Genomic DNA, 22224 nt, shown 5'->3' with positions numbered 1-22224 from the left:
ACAGGAAAGCTAGCTACAGCAACACAGATTCTTGTCATTTTACAAAGGTAGGAATCATGATTAATAGAGGATGGCTGGAATACTAAGGATATCCTAAGTTGCTTCTTCCCGCAGATATTTGTTGGAGTTCTTTATTTTGAGAAAATTTTTTGTTTATACTGGATTTATTTTGAGAAAATTTTGTTTAAAAAAAATTAGGTTCAAGTTGACCCAAATTAGTCGCAGAAGGTGTTTTGGTAACACTATTAAAACACATCACAATTCTGTACACATAAGGGAAACAGTTTAGAGATGCAGAAATAGTACTCTGGAAGCAGGACTTCAGTCCTCTGAATTTAGAGGATTATCTAACAGAATCTGTAGGAATACCTTAAAAGCCCTACAGACCTTCTAATCAGCCAAGAGATCAAAGAGACAACCATGTCTGATTGGATTAGCCAAATATCACACTGAGACTAGGAAACTAAATACCTAGAAAGAAAAAAGTGATATTTAATGGCAGAAATTCTAAACACTATAGCCCTTTTATAATGCAAATACATTTATTTCAATACCTATTTCCTGAAAAAATACAAAGTAAAAAATTTAGAAATTGAGAACTGTGTTAATACCAGTTTCATTTATTTATAAAATATATACATCTTCATGTATATATATGGCACGCATATATATATTACACATACATATAAATGTGTATTGTTTCCATATTTCTGCACTGAATGAACAGTTATAACTCTCAGGAAAGAAAACCAACAGAAGTGCTACTCTTCCCAGAGTTACTCATGGGAAAACAGAAACAATAGGAGCAAGCAGGCAGCAGCCACGCAGAGTGGGAAGAAGGCAGCCAATGCTGGCAACCCAGAGCAAGCAGCCCTGCAGGGCTCAGGGAAGTGGTGAGCTGGATGCCATAATCACAGGTGCTCAAGGCTGATCCGACTCCAGAACAAGAGGAAAACAAGTTACTTCAAGGATGTACCAGCCCCCCAAAAAAGAAAGATGTATGGCATGTACTGGTTCTGAAGAACCAGTAACAATTTATCTGCAGGAGCAGAACTAGAAGACAACTTTGGCTACAGAACACCACAGCAAATTCAAGTTTGAATTTCCCACACAACTGAGATTCCAGCCTCAATAATTTGTTGCATATTTCAGATGCAATAATAAATGTCTACTTACAGAACAACTTTTGTCAGAATTCCTTTTCCAATGCTTCTTGACTAGTTTCTTCGTTACAGTTGAATGAAGAGTTGCATGAGTCTGCGTTCGGGGGTTTAAAGCCAGGAGGTTCTGTAGAAAGAAAAGAGAAAATACAAAAAAACAGATTTGAATTTCCAAAAATACATTTGAAGCTTCTTAAATCACACCAAGTATTTATTTACACTGCTATGTAAAACCAGAACAACAGTATTTTAGCATAACGTCATAGGAATCTGTTTAGATTTTCATTTTCCACAATGCTTAGTTTCTGAACATTTAAAAGGCATTCCTGTGATATCTATAAAGCAGCATTACACCCAGCAGCCAGCCATCCCTACGATAAGTTTCCACTCCCCAATGTTTCTAACATCGGCTACACGGAAACGTGATTCTACTTCATTATAATGCTTCAAATAAAAAGTGTACAGCAAAGCAAAACATGTAAAAAGATTTTAAAGCACTCATGCTGTTTTTACACATTTTATCACAACAGTGGGACCTCCAGCTTTTCCTATACAAGAACTTGCTTTTGCACATGGTGACCTGATAAGTTACCCTCATTACAAATCTTCCTTTCTTCAATGTTTTCACTTGCAAGGATGCAAGTGCTGGAATACAGCAGTACTTTTAAGTGGCAGTTGTAGCCAGAAAACATGGGCAGACTGAACTTTGTAAAGTCTTTCATTAAAGAGTAACTTGAAAAATTAAGTCAGCCTTTTGGAACTCAAGCTTTTCTTCAGCTTAGGCAAATGACAGGTTTCTGTACAAAACTGACCTCGTATAATTCAAAGGGCAAGTGTGAACAGTATGCAACTGACAGATCAAGAACCAGATCTAAGATAGGGAACCAAAACAGGCATACTCTTTGTTGTAACTTTTGAAATTGGTTTTTGTAAGATTTCCTTTAAAAAGATTCCACTTTAGCACTATACATCTAGGCTGCAGTGAATAAGGCGTACTCACTGTTGCTATGCATCAGAGACATGCAAGACTGACTTATAGAGCTAGAGACAGAAACTGACAAATGCGATAGGTTATGTATATCAGAATGCTTCCTGATTTTAAAAGTTCACTTGAGTACATCTGCTTGTGTGGGTGATAAAGATGAAAAAGCAACCCGCGTTGCATTTAGCGCTGATGCTTATGTAGTTTGGGTTTTTAGGGGTTTTGGATGTGTATTTTTTCTCCCTGTGTTCGGGTTGTTTTGTTGTTGTTGTTGCTTTTTAAGGCAAAGAGGTAGCATTCTAAGAAGGTGCTTACAGATGCAGCTCCACAAAGCCAGCAGGATAGGTTCTGCTCCACCTCTGGGTGTTCCCCAGCTGAATATCTCAGGCAAGATATGGCAACCAACTGCATTCAGTGGTGGTTTATGCTAATTTCTTTCATTCTTAATTAAAACAGAGCAGGGACATTCACATAAGGGATGTCACTTACAGCATCTCTGCTGCTACATTAATTTCTCAAGCTGATCAAACTCAGTTGTCATAGCATATCTGACTCACTGTTGATAGGCCAGTGAGTGCCCAAACCACCCAAACTGGACAGTAGCTCTTGAACCACGCATGCACTTGAGCAAAATCTTGCCTACTATCTTTTGTAATTGCTTAATGCAGTACTCTTGGCCATGAATATTATAATTATTTTAGCAAGCTCTGAAATGAATTGCAAATTTCTAGTAATAAACCGTAACAGATGTACTCCACTGGGTACAGCACCAGTTGGTTTAAAATGTGGAACAAATGGTGGGGCAAGCCAAGGACGGAAGAATCCCCATATGTTTGCTCCTGTTGGAATTCTGCAACAGGAGTATGGCTCCAAGTGCAACAGTTGCAGAAATCCAAAAGGACTGCATAGTCCAGTATGTTCCAGAATTAAATCTGAAATAAAATTGGCACACTATTAAGAACATACTAAATCACATATACAACATAAAAATTGCTTATATTCCCACTACTTAAATAATATACTGCCTAAATCCGGGATTGCTGACCTAGGTGACTATTTCAGCTAGAAGTCCCTGATGTTTAAAAATAACTCAGAAGTGAAGTTAACTGCTTGAATGGAAAAGTAATGCAAATGCTTTTGAGTCTTTTTAACTGTCAGAAAGGAAAATTAGTGAGGGTATTTTCTTCCTATTCATTTCAGTTCCCTAGTTGGCTTTCAGCAGCTTACGGCTAGTCAGACATTTAGTAAATTTAACAAATACATTCAGGTAAGTCAGCCAATAAGTGGAAAATTACTGAGAAGAAAGTCCTGGAGGGACTGTTGCAATAACACTTAATATATGCACCTAGCTAAACAAAAATAAATTGCATGTGCAAGAAAAGAAACCTGAGGCCCTGTTCTTTCAAATACACTGGCCATCAGAACAGGGGAGAAATCTAGAGGTAAGAAAAGGTAAGATTATCTGGACATCTGTGATCTTGCTTGTCCCACTCCCACACTTATTCTGCTAAAAAAAACTGTCTCTTGCCAGATGAGCTGTCATTTGATCTTTCCCGATGTTGTAAAGACAATATTCAAACTCCCAAACGGAGCTGGTGGATACATACTACATCCCTTTTTAGAGTACTGTGAAGACTAGCATCTTAAAGTGAGGTCCATTTGACTAGTCATTGAGTACCAATAAATTATATATTTACTTTTAGTGCAGGTGATTATACTTATAAAAATAAAAACAAAGTAGGCACAAATCCATTTTCATTAATAACTGCTAATCTGAGCATAAAGCTGCTGCATTTTCACAGAAATCTGTTTAGGTACTGTGTTGATAAAGAAAGAAACAGGGTTGTAAATACACAGAAATATGGCTCATATTGTGTACATCCTCTTGGCAAAGCTGAACAGTATGCATACTGGAGTTAAACTAGCAGCCTTGTACCACAATGACAGTTACTGGCACCACCAAAGCATTCTTCTATTATTTACACAGATGAGTTAGAATACTGCCTCTACAGATTCACTCAAAATCCAGTACAGTAAGGAATTTAATAATCATCCATGACAGTTTGCTCTTTCATGCCTTTTACAATACTAAGATAACCTAAAAATACTAAAGAATAGTTTCTTTTTCTGATATATTCCAATATTTTCTAATATATTCATTTCTAGAATGGAAGGTATTTGTTGTGAATAATGTAAACTAACTTAAGTTGCAAGTACCCTAAAGCACTATAAACTACTGATATCTAATGTACATGTGGCACGTTTAAGTCATAGCTACTGTTTTTAAATTTTGAGAAGTTAACAATAAATGGTTTATGTTGATCTGTGCCAACACTGCTTCTAAGAAACAATAAACTTGCCATAAGCTATTCATTAGATGTTTATTGCTCAGTTTCTACTTTAAAGGCTAGGATTAACAAGTCCACATGAAAAAAGTTATCTAATCTTCATTATCATCTATTAATGAAAAGGCTATAGAAGCTTTCAAAACAGCACGTTATACTTCAGTGAGTAATTTTTCAAGTCTTTGATTTAATATTACTCCAAAATAAGTGATTTCAAGGCAGTCACTTGGGATAGAAACACATTCTATTGTTGGGAGTCTTATTTCTGGTGCACCATTTCCAGATAATTCAAGACAGATTTCACATTGTCCTGCAGTAATCCAGTGTTAATATAATTCTCTACACCAGATATTTATTTCATTAGAAAGTGTCATAGCCATCTTATTTCCACCTTATAAAGTCATCCTTTTAGTTGAAAAATCTTAAGAAGCTATTGTAATTAAATTTGATCTTTAATTAAAAGCATATTCAGAAAAAAATATAAAGTTTTAGAAGCACTATGCTTATTTGTAATGTTTCAACGCCAAGTAGGGAAAGGTAGAAAGGGATCTGACTTCCAAAGATGATGATGTTCTAGCATGACATTAGGGAAAAAAAAGATTTGAGCAATATTTTCCTGCTTTCTTACTGAACTTCTTAACTGAAGGATGGGAAAAACAGTAAAGAGTAGAAAATGGTGAGTGAGAGAACAGGGAGGCCCAGTTTCTGTAGACATTTTCACAAGTAACAGGAAATGCGCTCTTTAGCTTGAACTCCTGAGCGCTGAGTTCTGCCATGAACAAACACGGTGCACACACAAAGGCAGACTTTCTTCTGTATTGTCTTAAGACAAATTCCTGGAAAATTTTTCTTCTTGCTTCAGCTTTCAAACTGGATTGCAGTCTTTTATAGAATGACGCCACTTCTACTACCAAGGCATACATTTTCTTATAGCATTATATTGCACTGAGGCTAAATAGCCTTTGTTCCTGACAAGTTAACATATCAATGATAAGTCTGAAATACACAAGGCTTTTCCATCTTCCAAAACCCACATCCTGAGATTGAAGTCTGTTTCATGGGCCAAATTCAGACAACAGTGTTAAGAAAGTACAACTTACATCATCAATGGGACCACAGTACCTTCAAGGCAGTCTTAGAGAAGTCCTACTCATCTAGCACAGCCTTTGTAAGATTTATGGAGTTTTAAAGCTTCTTTTTTTTTTTTTTTCCCCCCACAAATTCACCTTTAAGTATTCCACATCTTTTTCAAATTAACAACCCTAGCAAGACATCCCAGTCACCTGGACCTTAGCTCTCACTTAAAACAGAAAGCCTGGTTAAAAATTGAACACTGAAGGTTACTCTCTGACTCTGGAAGAACTACAGCTGACACCAATGAGTTACATCAGGAGTATTTATTCCTAAGTGATCCTCATTTTTGCAACTGGTAAATCAAAGGTAGAATACGGACCAAAAAAGACCACTTCAGGCTCTGGCACAGGTCACAGCACTAAAACTGTATAGGTTTATTGATAAGACAGAATTATTTTCATGGCTTCTGTCCACTTCCTCCAGCACACAGGGAAGTTTCTTATTAACAGCCCCTGCTGAGGTTCACCATAGATCAATGAGCATAAAGCCATAACAAAGTCACTGAAAATGCAACTGTTCATATACAAAACATGAGCATAAATCTGATCTCAAGCATTATTTGGTTCATTTTACCAAGTTCAGTTCAGCCCCTGCAATACACAGGTTGTATCTTATTTTACTCCAGTTGCTTTACTGAGCATCCTTAGCTAAACTGCTTTATATGAGGGACGCTCTGGAAGTAATGCCTCCTACTATGTTGGCCCACAACGGCAGAGGTGGACGTTGGTGGTACGGTTATAGAGGTTGAACCTTCTCACCAATATTCCATTACATTGTTGCTGTATGACAGATGGCAGCAGAGGGACGAATCTGAAAATTTGCATGAAGTGCTGTGCACTGTCTTATGGGGTAGAAATGGGGCGGATTCTTGTCAATTTCCTGAAAACTGGACAAGCCATCAACTCTGACCACTATCTTGTGACAAGGACAAAGGCGAAAGCTTGAACTCCAAAGTCAGATGAGAGAAGACCATCTTTTCCTTGCAACATGATAATGCCAGGTCCCATACCAGTTTGAAGACTGTGGAACACACTGCTAATCTTGGCTGGACTGTCCAAAAGATGGACTGTATGGACAACATCTTCTTAGATAACAGCTGTGAGTGAAACAGTGGGTCATGTCTGTGCTGGTGCAGGCTTTTACAACCACAGCTTGCAGGCTCTTGTTTATCACTGGTGAAAGTGAATAGCTAATGGTAGTGACTGTGTTGAAAAATAGTGTTTTATCACTGAGAATTTGCTCTATCAAACAGCTATATGTATCTGTTGTAGTTTTCATTAAAATAAATAGGAGGCATTACATTCAGAGCAGCCTATATGAATATATATCAATTAAAATTCAGCATTGGGCTAGGCATGCTAGGGAATGCATGTGGAGAGCAATTTAACCCACCCCATTCCATTAATCTACCCAATTTCCTTAAAAAGAGTTGTAATCTTCCTCACAGCAAGTAACATTAAATGTATTGCAAGGTACATATGTTCACCAAGTGAGCATAATGAGAACATATTTATTTTTTCTAAGAGTAATGAGCATACTAAACAATTAATTTCAGAGCTATGCAAGTGTTGAACTACTGACAGAAGCAAGTAACTAGTGTCATTCTCCTGTTATTTTCTAGTACATGAAACTAATTTTATTAAGTGCTCGTCAGTGAAAGACCAAATAACCTGAAGTAGAAGTATTTGTTTTCATGAGATTGAATGACCCGGAATAATGAGTGTTTAAGAATTCTGTCAGCTAACAAAAAGATGACTCTATCTACTAATACCTCATTTTGCATTGCTTAGTTTACTTTATCTTTCACATCTGCTAGGCCTTCAGGAAAGCTGCATGAAGCACTAACAGATGCAGCACTTCAGCCATCATGCAAAGTCCCTAATGGCTGCAAGTAGAAATTCCACCACCAAATGAGCAAGGAAACATCCTAGTTCAAAAACAATTCAAAATATTAAAAGATAATCAAGATTAAAAAAAATAAATAGTCATGACATGTTTTCTAGAAGCCAATTCTACATCATTTTTTGTTATCTGAGGACATGGGGAAAGTTGGGAGTTTCTCTATCCTGCTATTATATAGTATCATAGAATGGTTTGAGTTAGAAGGGACCTTTAAGATTAAGAGTAATACAATAGATTGCCTCAAACAAATATTTGTGTCAAATTTGTATTATTTTTAATGGAAGTCTTGATCCAATGAGAAAAACATTATAATCTACTTAATATATAGATAATATACAGCTTAGACATTTGGATGACTTCTTGAGATTTTCAAAAAAGAACAATGTGCTTTCACATTAGTCAGGCCTGATTTAATTGTGAGATGACGATGTCAAATAAAGTCAGACAAAATGGAAAACTACGACAAACAACATGGGAATATCATGGTCAACCTTCAGACATCCCTAAACCTAGAATCAAAAATTATCCCAGACAGCAAGGAGTTTGAGAGAAACCCCCCAGAATTTTTTTCTGTGCATTACTGGATACATTTCTGTTAAGACAAATGGCTGCATGTATGGACAAAGGCACACACTGGCTGTGATCCCATTTATATTATAATGTATCACAGTGTGGCAAGATACAATCCTCTCTATAAACCAGGATAAACTCCTCAGGTAAAATTTTCCATGGCCAATGATTTATATTACCATTCTATCTTCAAATAGGAGTCCTCAGCATCCAAAGAGTTAGAAGAGGGGTTCCCTTCCTGGATGGACAAACAGCTTCTGATCATGTTTCATGCCAGCAAAGCACACACGCTGCAGGCAGATGAAGCGAGGCTGAGGAGGGGCGGGGGCTGGGGTCAGGCACTGAGCCCTGCAGCACACTGGGCAGGGCAGTCAGGCCATACCTGGGACAGCATCCCACTTTGAATCGCAACACTTATTTCTTCTCTGAGCCTCATGAGTTCAGAGACTCAAAATTTTAAGATCAAGAACTTGATGTCAGTGCATTATCTTACGGTAAGCATGTTCTAACTCCGCACTGGTCACTGGCTTAACTTAGCCATTAGATGCCACATTTTCCTCTTTACATTTCCAAGCAGTTTTACATTTGCCCATATGACAGACTGCTTTTATATCAGAACTAACTCATTCCTGGCACCTTCCTTTCCTCACACAGCCTGTGGTCTGTAGTTTTACTTTATAGCAATAACATCAGAGCATGCAGTCATCTTTGAGGTGCAGTCCTAGATCCAGTGTCAGTTATGTAGAAAGCAGCATTACCATTTTTACCACTAGATTTCACCCATTAATGTGCATTTGCACATTATGTAAATACTGTCTCTTAAATTGAGTAGTTCTATAAATCACCATCAAAAGTGAGTTCATCAGTGAAGACTTATTTTTTGCATATACCTATGTTAACAAAATATTAAATACCTCTGGAACTTCGTTATACAAGCAAACTTAATGCTTCAGCAATTAACAAAGAAGAAATATACACAACCATATGCACAGTCTGCCTAATTTTGCAGATACGTTAATTTTGACATTAAGAACTTGATTTCTCCACCTCAGCACTGTATTTATGCTAGGTACTACTGTAAAATATAAGAGGTTTATTAAAATGGGAAACATAAGCATTACTTGCTTCCCATAGATAACAAACATTGTTCTCTATTAGCAGAGCTCTGGGTGGTAAATTACTCCTTTGGAAGCTCAGCATGCGCTTGCCTTGACATAACTCATCTCTGCAGAAGTGCCTTGACCCTCACAAAGAAAACTGAAGTGAATACTCACCCTCTGTGCTTGAAGTTAAGTATCCAGGTAGTATCCCAGCATTCAGTGAATTATTCATATATTCAACACATTAAAAGCTATGCAGATTGAAGTGGGCTCAATGTTATAGCACCGCAATCCAAAGTCCTCAGACCTGAGGTCACTCCAGAGCACCCTGCTCTGTGATAAGGACTCACTTTCACATCATAAACAATACACCATATCAGAAGCTATTTGTGTTACCACATCAAATTCAGAGAAGGCATAGCTGGACACAGTTTTCAGAGGTTTAAAAGTTTTTAGTTTTTCAGGTTTAAGTTTTAGTGCAGTTGTCCTTCTAAGCCTACATTTAACCTTTTAATACATTTTATCTCATGAACTGTATAATCTTTAATCATCCAACTGATTGAATAAGTGCAAAAAAAAAAAAAAAAGAGCACATCAACTCATCATCACAGCCAACTCTGGCTCCTTCACTGCTATTTCTTTCAAAGCAAGCACAGGCATAGTCCCCACAACCTGGTACCTTCTTCATCTTCCTGATAAAAAATATCTTCCCTCTTTATATTTTTTCTGAAGCTTTAAGTTTATTTCAAAGGTCTAAAAAGTTTTTTTTGCTTCTTCACTATATTTATCTGTGTCTCAATCACTAGCACACTGAATTATGCAATTGCTGTTTTATTCAAGGACTGCTAAATAACATTTATAACTGCTCACTCATACAGGGAGTCATTTTAAGTCCGTAAGATCATCATACGCATACATTTACATTGTACTTTCACTTTCCTGCAAGATGACAAAACAACTGATAGAGAAGACAAGCTCGATTGCCTTTGTAAATAGCTTTACTGCCAAAACCAAAAATAAGCCATTGTATCCCAACAATTGAACCCCTCAGATTAAACCTTCACTCAACTGCAATTACAGGTGTTTGTTTGCTTAACCAGAGAGACCAAACTCACATTGTAGACATGTCAGTTAATGAAAAGTGAATGCTCTGCTGACTTTTGATCATAGGAGAGAAATTAGCATTAAAGTTATTATTGCTTTAAATTTAATCATTGGCAAAAACAGCAGAACTAATTTCAGCTGAGAGAAGTAATGTTCTAAAAACTTTGTTAAAGGTGATTTTCAAAGTCCAATAAATGAACTTGAAATGCAAGGATGATGGTGACAATACATATGCGAAAGAACTAGTACATTCACTGCTTGACGCATGTGTGAAGGGCTTTTATACTTATACCAGTGTGCCAAGCATATCTATGTTGACTTTCTAAATCTGTTGCAACACTAAGAAGCAGCAAACGAGAAAATTTCAGTGGCAACTGTTTAATGCAATGGCAAAATACCAAACTGATGCTTTCAGCTTCACTACTGTAGTTTCACTACTGATTTCCTAGTAATCTTGTGCATACAAAAGAGTATTTGGCCAAAAAGGAAATGCTAAGCCTGTAGAAGCAAAGTCAAAACATGAAGAGTTTGATAATTGTTTACAAGGAGTAAGAGATTGAACCTGAGGCTACAAATTAAAATATTTTTCACTCATCAGACTTTTGATAACAACACAGTTTTCAAGGAATAAAAACTGGCATCCAATGCAAGTAAGGCAGGAGGACACTGTGGCCAATTTTTCCTTTTTTATATCTGTTTTCCTATGCAGAGCTACAGATTATTCCTACAGTCACCTTTAAGCAAAGAAACCCCATATGCCACTCCATAAATAAATAGGGTGCCACACGCATTTCAGATGACAACAAAAATGTATTGATAATGGGGAAAAAGAAAACAATTCCTTGGAGTTCTTCACTTGCATTCAACAATTTTGATTTTTTATATCTGACACTAACCATTACTGAACATGTGGCCGAGAAGCAGTTGTGATACTCAAAAAAAAAAAAAAAAAAAAAGAATAACCCAATTAGAGTGCTTAATCTTAAAATATGACAGCAAACATTTGGGTTCTGATCTACCCTACTTTGTCTCATTCTTATGGACAAAATTTTAAACATTTTATGAAGAGCATTTGATGCTGTAGCATTATTTTTCAATCTTACTTAATAAGCCAAATTACATTTGTGTGATGAGACCTCTGAATGGGGAAGAATTATCACTTTTATAGTTTCTAAGTTATAAATTTCTAAATTATAAAAACACAATCAATTATCCTATAAATGTAATGATTCTAAAGCTTTGAATTTCCAGTTGCTAAAAGGCAGACTTTAAGCACTGGATCTTCAGAAAAAATAATTCCTCTCTTTTTAACAAGACAAAACCCTCTCCCCTGGATTACCCTAGACTATAACATACCCCAAAGCTTCATTCATTCATTTAGAATGGAAACGTCTCAGATCACCATCATTTTCTTCGTAGTTTGGTAAGAGCAACAGCACATACTGAAGAGTAACAGAAACAGCTGCAGCATAAGCAACAATACTTAGTAGACTAGGAATTATACGAATGAAAAGTACCCAGGTAACCATTAGATAGAGGCTTTAGGTAATTTCCTGCTCTTCTTTATCTGGCAGAACCTCCTCCCCAGTGCCAAGGTTTGAAAGCAGGCACGCAACAGCTTCATTTGAGAGTGAGTAATTCACAGTTCTGAAAACTTTTTCTTATCATACCCTACCGACAGAGGAGTTGGCCCTTCAGTCAGTAGTATCAGTTACCTCTGCCACATCCAAATGCTAGCATTTACTCAGCCTGGAGATTTTCTAAGCAGATAGTATTTCTGTGTTTTTCTGCTCTGCTGTACTCGTTCCTGCATTTTAATCACCAGTGTTCTAGACCAACTTCTGCTGTGGTTATCTCATTGGATTTTTTTCCCTCCCAAAGCCTTTTGTTACTCTCACTTCCATCTGTTTAGAAGAGCTATGTACAAGCTTCATAAAACTGTTAGAATTTTTAATTTTTAATTGGAACCAAAGAAAAGGCATTGTCAAACATGGTGTTAAAACAGAAGCAGAATTCATAGGTCTGGGAATAATCTCTAATCACCCACCTCAAAATGTTCCCATGAGCATGCACACACATAAGTGCGTGTCCAAACTCATACAAGAGGATGCTGCCCCTCAGAAAATTGCTGATATTGACAGGGATGGAGTTATTATACCCCTAAAACTGATGAATACATTTATCAAGGTTGAAATCAGATCCTGTATTCACATGCAGTTATATTCCAAAATACTACACCACATGCAATACACAGATTCTCACACCAATTACTGAAAACATTCCTTGAGAGTCAATACAGGGACCTAAAATGACATACCAAGAAAAATAAGATCAGCCAGTTTGAAATCTGTCAGCAGTAAATCAGTGGCAAATCTGGTACTCACTCCCATTCTTGCCCTGAGCAGTAAGTGATGGAGCGCTTCTTCAACGCTGATTTAGTTTACAGTTAGGGTGTAGCCACTGCATTTATGAAAATTCTATCTCAAAAACCTCATTTCTAACCTTAACATGTGACATAATACGAAGACTGCTGACACAAATAATTGACTGCTTCATTATAAATAAGAATACTGAGAATTTTTAATGCCTCATAAATCCATATCAACTCTATGCTATTGATTCCAGAAAAGTTCATTTCATTTTCACAGCAATATTCCATGATCCGAGTACTTTAAAAAAAAAAAAAAATCACTTTTCTCAGTTTTAACTGTCATTGAAATATCCTTCATTTCGAAGATATCAAGAAATTATCACTATTCATTTTCAATACAAAGCCTCTTACATTTCAGCTGTCATTTTCAAAAAAATCATACTGAAAATAGTGTTTCTAAGCAGAGTTCAGTTGCAGCGTAATAAGTAATAATTTCATCAATTAGCAGTATTCAGCATCCACTGAGAGTTCTCTCACTATTATTTTATTCATAGAGTCCTTTGTGGAAGTAGCATACTAAAAAGATCCATTTATCCTTCAAGGTTTTTCATAAATGTGTCATACATCTTAGAAAACAATTGGTTATTATTCTCACTCAATCTAAATAACTATAATAACTTCCAGGTGTAAAACCTCTTTTTATACCTCCAATCTTCTTTAATCACATTATGGGTCTACATTTTTAATAGCCTATTCTAACACTTCTCCCTACTTTTACACATGCATTCTGGAGTTGTGCATAGATGCTAGACATGCCTGGATGGGAGGGGAGCTGTCTTATTGTTAAGAGCAGAATAGAAAGGGGTTTTGTACAATGCCCTTCAGAATCAAGGCAAAAACAGGCATTTTATAATGAGCTAGATGGTAGCATAGATGTTAATGATGCAAAGGCTGTAAAGGAAAATGCTGCAATTGTTAAATTCTGCCATAGCTCGCTTGCAGCCTTGCAGATAAGAGCCTATTTTATTTCTCCTTCCCCCTGGATCCCTCCACGCATCAGCCCATTTCTCCACACCCACAAAGACGCATCCTCGCTTCTGTCCTTTCACCTCAAGACTGAAAAGTTCCCCCTTCAAAGCACAGCACCATTCTGTAACGAATGCTGGAAATGTGGCTGAGCAACACAGTGACCTCTCAGGGCTGGAGGAGAGCACAGTACAGAGCCAGCAGCTGTAGCTGGAAGGAGCCACCTAGAACCCAACAGTGCTGCATTCACTCCAAGTCACTGAGATGTCCTAGTGGCTGAGCAAATCCTAACCAGGATAGCTCATTCCAACAGAATGTTCATTTAAATAAAAACTGAGAGATACTTTAAGTCACAAGAGCATAAGAAAAGCATGCAGTAATATATTAATATACAAAGCACCACAACAATGCAACCATCTGAAAATGGCACAGTCCAAACTCCATAATAAATATAAAGCAAATTATTTTGCTCATTTGCCTAATACTTGAAAGAAGAGCATCGCTGGGAAGAAGAGATTAACAGTTATCAAAGCAGCTTTCAATTTTTACACCTCATTTCCACATTCCCAAAGCAGCATGCACAGGTACATCTGTTAAAAACCTACACACACCAGCACAGTGCGTGTAAATCGGACAGTCTGGCTGCCTGGATAGTTTTCCCTTTAATTACATATGTAATTGGTTTTGAACCCAAAATTAAAATGTCGGAATACATCATGATTGCTTTTAACTAATGACTACCATCCCATCTACATAGAAATATTTAGATACAACAGATATTTTTTTAATTAGCTTGAAGTCACAGGCAAGCATGTCCGTCTTCCCCCATTTGTGCTGCCAATGTCAAGTCAGACTGGAAAGGCCAACCATTTCAATGAACTAAAGGAAACATAATTTTAAGGTCAAGCCACTTGTAATACTTCAGGCAGCAAATGTCATACTGAAAATAAAATTGAACCTTGGCTTGAGCAGAGATGGTATTTTCAAGGACTTCATTGTGTTTATCGCTTTAAATTTACTAATAAAACAGTCATCGCATATTAATATTTATTGTGCTATTCAAGCATTCTGTAGACATGCACATAAACACTGGAAGCATTTTTAAAAACTCAAAATACTTTTATCCATAGGCTTCATCCATTTTTATATCATGATATCTCTGCTGGACCCAAAAACACTCGAAATTTGACACCTGCTTAGACAGGTATCTGTGACTAGAGTAAGAGACCAGGTATTTCATACAACTAAGTATTACAACAGAGGGCAGAAGTGAAATTGCCCAACTCAGCCCACCTCCAAACAAGAGGTTTATTCTGTTTGTTCTGAAGTTACACACCAAAGGTCTGGTAGTATTTGTCCTGAGCAGCACTACCCAAGCACTGCCCATCCTATAGTTGTAGAGAAAGTCACTCCAACACCCTTACTGTGCAGGAGTCAGGGACACCTAAGCCAGTTGAGACTTCTCATGCCTTTTCCTGAGGCTGATCACTGTTTAAACCACTTACTCTAAACTCAGAATCACCAAAGCTGGAAAAGACCTCCAAGATCATCCAGTCCAACCATCCACATGCTACCAACATTCCACCAATAAACAGCATTCCTCTGTACATTCAAACATTTCTTGAACACCTCCAGGGACAGTGACTTCACTGTCTCTCCAGGCAGCCCATTACAGTGCCTGATATCACTTCCAGAGAATGTTTTTTCCTAATATCCAACCTGAACTTCTGGCACAACCTGAGGCCATTCTCTCTAGTCCTATCGCTTAGTTATGTGAGAGGTCAGCTCTCACAAATGCACTTATTGGTTTGATATAGACAAGAAACTCATTCAGATGATGTGGTCGTCTAGTGTTGTAAGGCAGCTGTGGAAAGTTAGAAAGTGATTTCTTCACATTGGAATTGCTTTACAAAGATTTGCATTCCTACTACTTGCAAGAATGATTGATCCCTTTGGGCTGAGGATGGTGACTCTACCACAGCTTAACTATGTAATAGCTTATTGTAAGGTTAATATTAAGAAAAACTATACGTATCTTGATCTAAGTAGTCCCCAGATGTACTCACTTTGTCGCTTAAACCTTAATATGTTTTGTGATTTTTGGTAATGAAAGTGTTCTCTGATATTTAAAGCAATTTGTCAACTTGAATCTTATGTTCTTTGTAATTTGCAACAGCAAAAGAGATTTGGGCATTCCTCATAGTTGTAGCAATCTATGAAAAGAAAAACAAACAATTTGAAGTTAAAACTTAAGACCCAGTCCTATTGGCCTCTAACTTCATAAACTACAACCAGACAATTTGAAGGCAAAGTGTTCTTATTTCCTTGCAAGAAGATAATCAGAAAGTTTATTTCATTTCCACCACTCAATTCTTTAACTTCATCTTAAACTATGGCACCACATTTGAACCGCATACAGACCACCAAGTTCTGCATAGATCTCTTGTCATTTAGCAAGCTGATGCTCTCTGTGTTTAAGGATGCCAGAGATTTATGCTGTTCTGATCCACAAGAATTCTGCCCTTGACGCAAAAAATGATAGCAAATGAAAGTGAATTGATTTTGAATAACATGCCCGCACAAACGCCACTCTCCGAGTTTGATAAGACATCTGTAGCCAAAGGTTTCCTAACTCCAAATCATCCTTGCCCAAGTCTTACATAGAGGCACAAATCCTGCTCTTCACAAAGGCAACAGCACAGGGCAGGGAGCAGCGCATGTAACACTGCACTGATGAAATAAAAAAGGCATAGAAATCATATGCTAATAAGAGCCGGGAGGTTGCCAAGCAACCAGAGAGGCAGAGAAAGCTGGTTTGATGTGAGCCCTGTGCTGCCAAAGGGTGAGTGCAGCACAGCAGGCAGGGCACGCGCAGCCCCATTCTGCTGGCAGCGGTGATTCCAGCTCTTCTCAATGTTTTATGCAGAAGCGTGTCCCCAGGTCGGTGCCAGCTGTTTGTGTTTCCAGGGTCATTTTACAGACATGGCCACAATGTATATGATAGGATGGACAATGAATTTTTAAAGACACGCTCTTCTGAAAAGCAGCAGCATGTGCTTTTGGCTAACACAGACTGCATAGCACATACATACTGGCTTGTAGGATGGAGACAACCTTGGGTGCAAGCAAATGAGCTCCAAAAGCTCCACAGACTGCCTGCATGACAGCCAGTCTCCTCCGTGCTTCCCCCCAAGCAGCCTGCACCCTGCAGCCAGGCACAAACTCAGCCCCATGGACCACATCTTCCTTGACATCAGAGTTCCACTTAAGAGATGTGACAGCTCTGCATAGTTACAGAAACACTGACAGAAGAAAGAATAACACTCATCCAGTCTACATTAAACCATCATGAAGTCCATTCATGTAATAAAGGAGAAAATGAATTTGTTCCTTTTTGTTTTCAAAATTGTTCACGATAGCAAAAACTACCACAAGTCTCACCAAAGCAGGCATTTCTCATAAATACCAGCTACGAGAAAGGGTGGAAATAGCAGGGTTTTTTAATGCTATCTTACAAAAAAGAAAATTTCTTAAAATGTAGAAAAAAATTGAAAGCTTACTTCATGAACAGCAGTAAAATTCTAAGGCTGAAGAACAACGAAAAACAAGTTTTTTTCTTTCAATATCATTGCTTCAGAGGGCCTGAGTGAATTTCAACACCGAAATTTTTGCAGACTACCTGCAGTGGAGGCATGAATTTACATGTCTTTGAACATCGGCAGGATTTGAACATGCAGCATGAAAGGCCAGAAGTGCCACTTGCAGAAGCCTCCTTGCCACACACCAACCCAGGCTTTCACCTCAGGAGTACATTGTGGTGTTCAAGACATACCTGATCACCATGGTCTATAACAGCTTATGAGGCCATCATGCAGTCACTGCTGTTCCACTCAGCTGAGACTATTACAACAAAGCCACTCACACAATGGAAGCTTCAGAGAAACTCATCAAACAAAAAGGGAGTTTTGCTTCCTCACTGAATGACCCTCAGCAGATGCAGCTATCAATCAAGAACAGCCATCTGATCATCATAGCAAGCTACAAAGCATTTACCTAAAAAATAATTTTATGCTTTGAAACTTCATTATGGAACTTCAAACAAATGACAGGTATCTCCAAAACAGAGAGAGACTGTAGCAGTTGGCGCTTTTAAAATAAAAGCCTGGCCTCAATCAAAGAAAGCTTCAGCTATTTATTCACAACCTTTCCCTATCAGTTCTCAGGACCATGCTGATGGGCAGGATTCCCCATCTTACTAGAGGTTTCTTGAATTTTATTCTTACATTTTTCTTTATTTTTCAACCCTTACCTAAGTTATGGTTTACAGGACTTAGGGCTTAGCTCTCAGCTGTAGCTTCATTTCCTATGCTACACAGTGTTTTCATACTTCTAGTCCATCTATCCTTGGAGAAGAATAGACATGTCAGGGGAAACTTGCTTAACTTGTTCTCACAGTGATGGAAGAAGGAACTAGAAGGAACAAGCTAAATAAATATCCCAGCAAAAGAACCTTCACTGCTGTCAGGTCTGCTGCTTTAAGCAGTGTGGGGACTGCAGGTTACAAAATAAAGCTTACTTCAGGCTGTAAGACACCTGGTAGGTAGCAGCACAGACCATGGGACCAGCAGGCCATTTCCCACCGTTCTCAGCCCTGGGATCAGCTGCAGTCCCAGAGTTCAGGGGGTGCTGACTGCACAGGCCATAACCTCATGCAGCTCCATCAGCAGCCCTCAGAGAACAATGTGCGCCTAGCAGCTGAGCAAGATCACAGCCTACCAGCCTGGACACAGAGCCTCCTGTGTCCTCCCTTAGATGAGCACCCTCAGGAAATTCTGCCTTTACCCTGCAGCTAGTGAATCTTCTAAAGCTTTGGTTCACAATGGGCAACAATTTATTTATGACACCATCACAGAAATAGAAGTGCAGTACAGCAATAAGTAAGCAACCATCATCTAACATAAAGGCAAATAAAAGTATGCAAATTAATTTTACAACAACTTTTCAAACAGGTGTTATTTAAAAGCTATCTAGACTTTCTAAAGCCAAATGAAGAGAAAGCTAGAAAGCTATAGGGATGACATGTGTTATTTTACACATGCCATAAACATAACCTGGTAACTCTCAGATGACCAGCCTGCTCTCAGAACATGACCTTAGCAAGAGATTACAACTCTCCAGCATTCCACCCCTCTACATGTCAGCAATAGATGATTCATTGCAATGCTGGATTTGTGGAACCCCAGCATACCCTCTCTCCACCCACTACAAGAACAATAATACTGTTTCACACTGAGGTATGTAGTAAGGTGGTTGCTAATTTGCTGTCAGTGCTTTAGGTTGATGAGGACAGTGTGACAGTATTTCTACTGTGGCAAGGAGGAGCCTTCACCAAGGAAGCTTGAGAGTCCTGCTCCAACTGACTATAGAGTGGTCAACAAAGACCCAGGAAGGTACCAGCACCCTAACACCACCAAATGAGAGGGCAAGGAGGAATGCAGCAACCAAGACCTGCCAGCCACACACACAGACTGCCCTGAAGAGCAGGCAGTCATCTGCTGGGCAATGTTTGATGTTCCTATGCATCCTGCTTGAAAATGTCCAGAACTCATCTAAAAAAAGCTCATTATTGTGGTGAATCTGGACTTTGACTGGAACGCAACCAGGAAAACATATGCAGTTGTGTTGGCTTGCTCAAATTCAATAAACTGAATTAAGATTCTAATCAGCATTTTGTAGTTTTAGCAGTTCATTAACTCCTGAGTACTGGATCTGACAGCTTTAAAAAAATCCTCAAGTTTCTAAAAGAAATAATTGTGAACGGTTTGCACACATTGATATGAAAAAAATATCTTAAAAAAGGAAGGTATGCTTTCCCAGAGTATGCCTGGAGGAGGTGTGCATGAGGCCCATAAATAATGCCTGGATTATTTGCAAACACTGACAAGAAAGGAATTATTTGGGTTTCATGGGTCTTTTCATTGTTGGTGGTGGCTTTTGCTTTTGAATTCCTGGGACAAAGTATATATATATTTTAATTGTGAAGTTCCTAGACTTAGAGAATTAGAAAGTAGATCTATAGAACAATATCTCTGATTTCATTATCTCCTTCAGTAAGACAGCAGCCAAAGGATTTCCAGGACAGGATGCAGCTGAAGCTACTGGCTAAGCCAACCAGGGAAAAGGAGATTCCTCAGGGACAACTTTCTGGATTTACTTATAACAATGTGAGAACTGGCTGTGATTTTAGCAACTTCTAGCACAGCTTCTTTGCTCCTCTTGAGCCAGTGATATCAGTCTTCTTATATGGCCTTAGGTATATAAACAGGTAAAGTAGCATCAGCACTACAAAGGTCATATTTCATATGTTAATTATATGAATCACTGAGGTAAGTATTCTTAGAACTCTAGTTATTGAGCAGCGAAGTGTGTCAACATGAGAAGAGGCAGCAAATCCTGAATGTTTTGATCACCTTCTGGTCTGCAGTATAACAGCTGAGCAGGGCATTTTATGAAAATTGTTTCTCTACAATGATATCAGTTTTACTAATACACACTTTCCCAACTTCAAGGAAAAAATATACTACATTATTATAGAAAATATACTAATATACTAAACATACATTTTTTTTTTAACCTCAAAAAGTCACATGCGGGAAAATAAATATGAGTTGCAAGTGGACTATTAGTAATTATTGATATATTCATCTGGGAGACAAATCATGCAGTGACTAAATTTCGTCAACCAGACAGGGAAAGGACAACACATTTGCTTAGAAGTAACCTGCCATCATTTTCTTGGCAAATGAAATGAGCACTGAAAGAAAAGTAACCCAGGAAGAGCTGACCAAAGTTTGTAACTGTAACCTGAGAGCAAAGAAAACACTGGTCTTTCCCAATATCCACCTTCTAAATCACATTGTGCTGTATACCATTATAAACGTTATCCCACATCTCATTATTCTTTGAATGAGTTGTACTTAGCTAGAAATGCAAAGTAACAATCCTTGAAATATTCCGAATTAAAAAAAAAAAAAAGTAACCAAGAGAAGTATTCAAAAGCCTTTACTACTAAAATCAAATGGAAAACTGAACTCCAATACAAAGAAAAATCATAGATTAGCTGCTTTGAAAACACTGAGCTGATAGAGCAGCACCAACTTCATACCACAGTGCCACCCTCCCGTCCAGGACTTCCACAAGTTTGTTCTTCCTGTCCATTCCACAGCTCAGTTTGTCAGACCACTTGTATCAGTGTTGAGGATGTTAACAGAGGTCTGAGTAGTAGCTTAGTTAGGGGATGGACTGGGCATAAAAATTCAGGAAAACTGATAATACAACTGACACACCTGAGCCAGAGTGTGGCTGCTGTGCATTTTTACACGTGCTGACTTCCTTAGCAAGCAGAAGACCCTAAACCTAATATTTTAGAATTCAAGATATGCCACTGTGAAAGTTGTGTCACACAAGAGAGGATGAGACTGCCGGCTACAAGCGGTAATATTGCTGCTGTCTTTCTGCTGGACTCCCTCAAGCAGCTGAAGCCCACAGACAGGCAGGGTGCAGCAGGCAGGAGCAGAGGCAGCACCCACTGAGCCACTCGCCCTCTTCCCTATCTCGTGCCGGACCACGTCCAGGCCCCGTTCCAAAGCCGCAGGCTGACTCTCGGCAAACTCGCACACAACTTCATGGCCGAGGTCTCAGAGCAAGGATGCCGCTGCGGTCCCGCTGTGCCACGCGCTCAGCCCGGCCCGCAGAAGGGCACCCGAGGGCAGAGACCCGCGGGCACTGCAGCGGCCCCCCCGCGCCGCTCAGCCACGCTGCGCCGCACCAGAGCACCTGACCTCCTCCCGGGGACGCGGGCCCGACCCTGGAGAACGCGGCTGCGGGAAGTGTCGGGCTGGGAGGAGGGGAGGCACCGCCCCCACACGCCCATCGGCTCGCAGCCGCCCCGTACATCGGGCCGAGCCTGGACGCCTTTCGCAAAACGGAGCGGCGCTGCCGCTCAGAACCAGAGCCGCCCCGACGGGGGCTGCGGAGCCGGGGGCTGCCCCGGGTCGGCACGACGAGCGGAACCGCGGAAGCACGGAGCTCGCAACGGCGGCGAGACTCTGCCCCCCGCAGCCAAACTTCGCCGGACGCTCCCGGCCGGGCGGAGCCCCCTCCCCGCCAGCCCGCCCCGGCAGGGCGAGTGGGTACCTCAATGTCCACCGTGTCCCGGCTCAGCACCCGAGCCATGCTGTCCGCACCGCCACCGCCTTCCCCCGGCTCCCCGCAGCTCCGGAGTAGAGCGGAACGCGGGAGGAGGCGGAGCCGGCAGCCCGGGCTGCAACGCCCCAGTGGGCGGGCGGCCTCCCCGCAGCGCCGCGCGCCTCACGGGGCGCCCTGAGGGCAGGGGCCGCGGCGGCCCCCGCGAGCGGGTTCACCTCGAGGCCGCGGAGGGAGGAGCGGCCCGGCCCGCCCCCGCCGGAGCTGCGCGCACCGCCGTCAAGCACGCGGCAGCGCCCCGGGTTCAGCTGGCACGCGCGGCCTG

The 22224-nt window shown here is 39.8% G+C and overlaps 1 protein-coding gene across 2 annotated transcripts in view; it reads right to left on the bottom strand.

Annotated features, from left to right (window-relative positions):
- Positions 1-22010, bottom strand: part of DPYD (dihydropyrimidine dehydrogenase) — a 316371-nt gene extending 294361 nt beyond the window's left edge. For both annotated transcript variants that reach the window (XM_042873805.1, XM_042873806.1), the window contains exons 1-2: positions 21891-22010; positions 1177-1287 (exon numbers count right to left, since the gene is read on the bottom strand). In XM_042873805.1, the coding sequence (XP_042729739.1) occupies positions 1177-1287; positions 21891-21929 (150 nt within the window). In that variant the 5' untranslated portion in view covers positions 21930-22010. The remainder of the gene's footprint in view (positions 1-1176; positions 1288-21890) is intronic.
- Positions 22011-22224: the final 214 nt, after the last annotated feature.

This window comes from Lagopus leucura, unplaced genomic scaffold (genome assembly GCF_019238085.1).
Source record: "Lagopus leucura isolate 7727_CA_CO unplaced genomic scaffold, USGS_WTPT01 Super-Scaffold_100009, whole genome shotgun sequence".
Classification (NCBI taxonomy): domain Eukaryota; kingdom Metazoa; phylum Chordata; class Aves; order Galliformes; family Phasianidae; genus Lagopus; species Lagopus leucura.
Note: the sequence above shows the minus strand (reverse complement) of the source record. Positions and strands in the feature narration are given on the sequence as shown.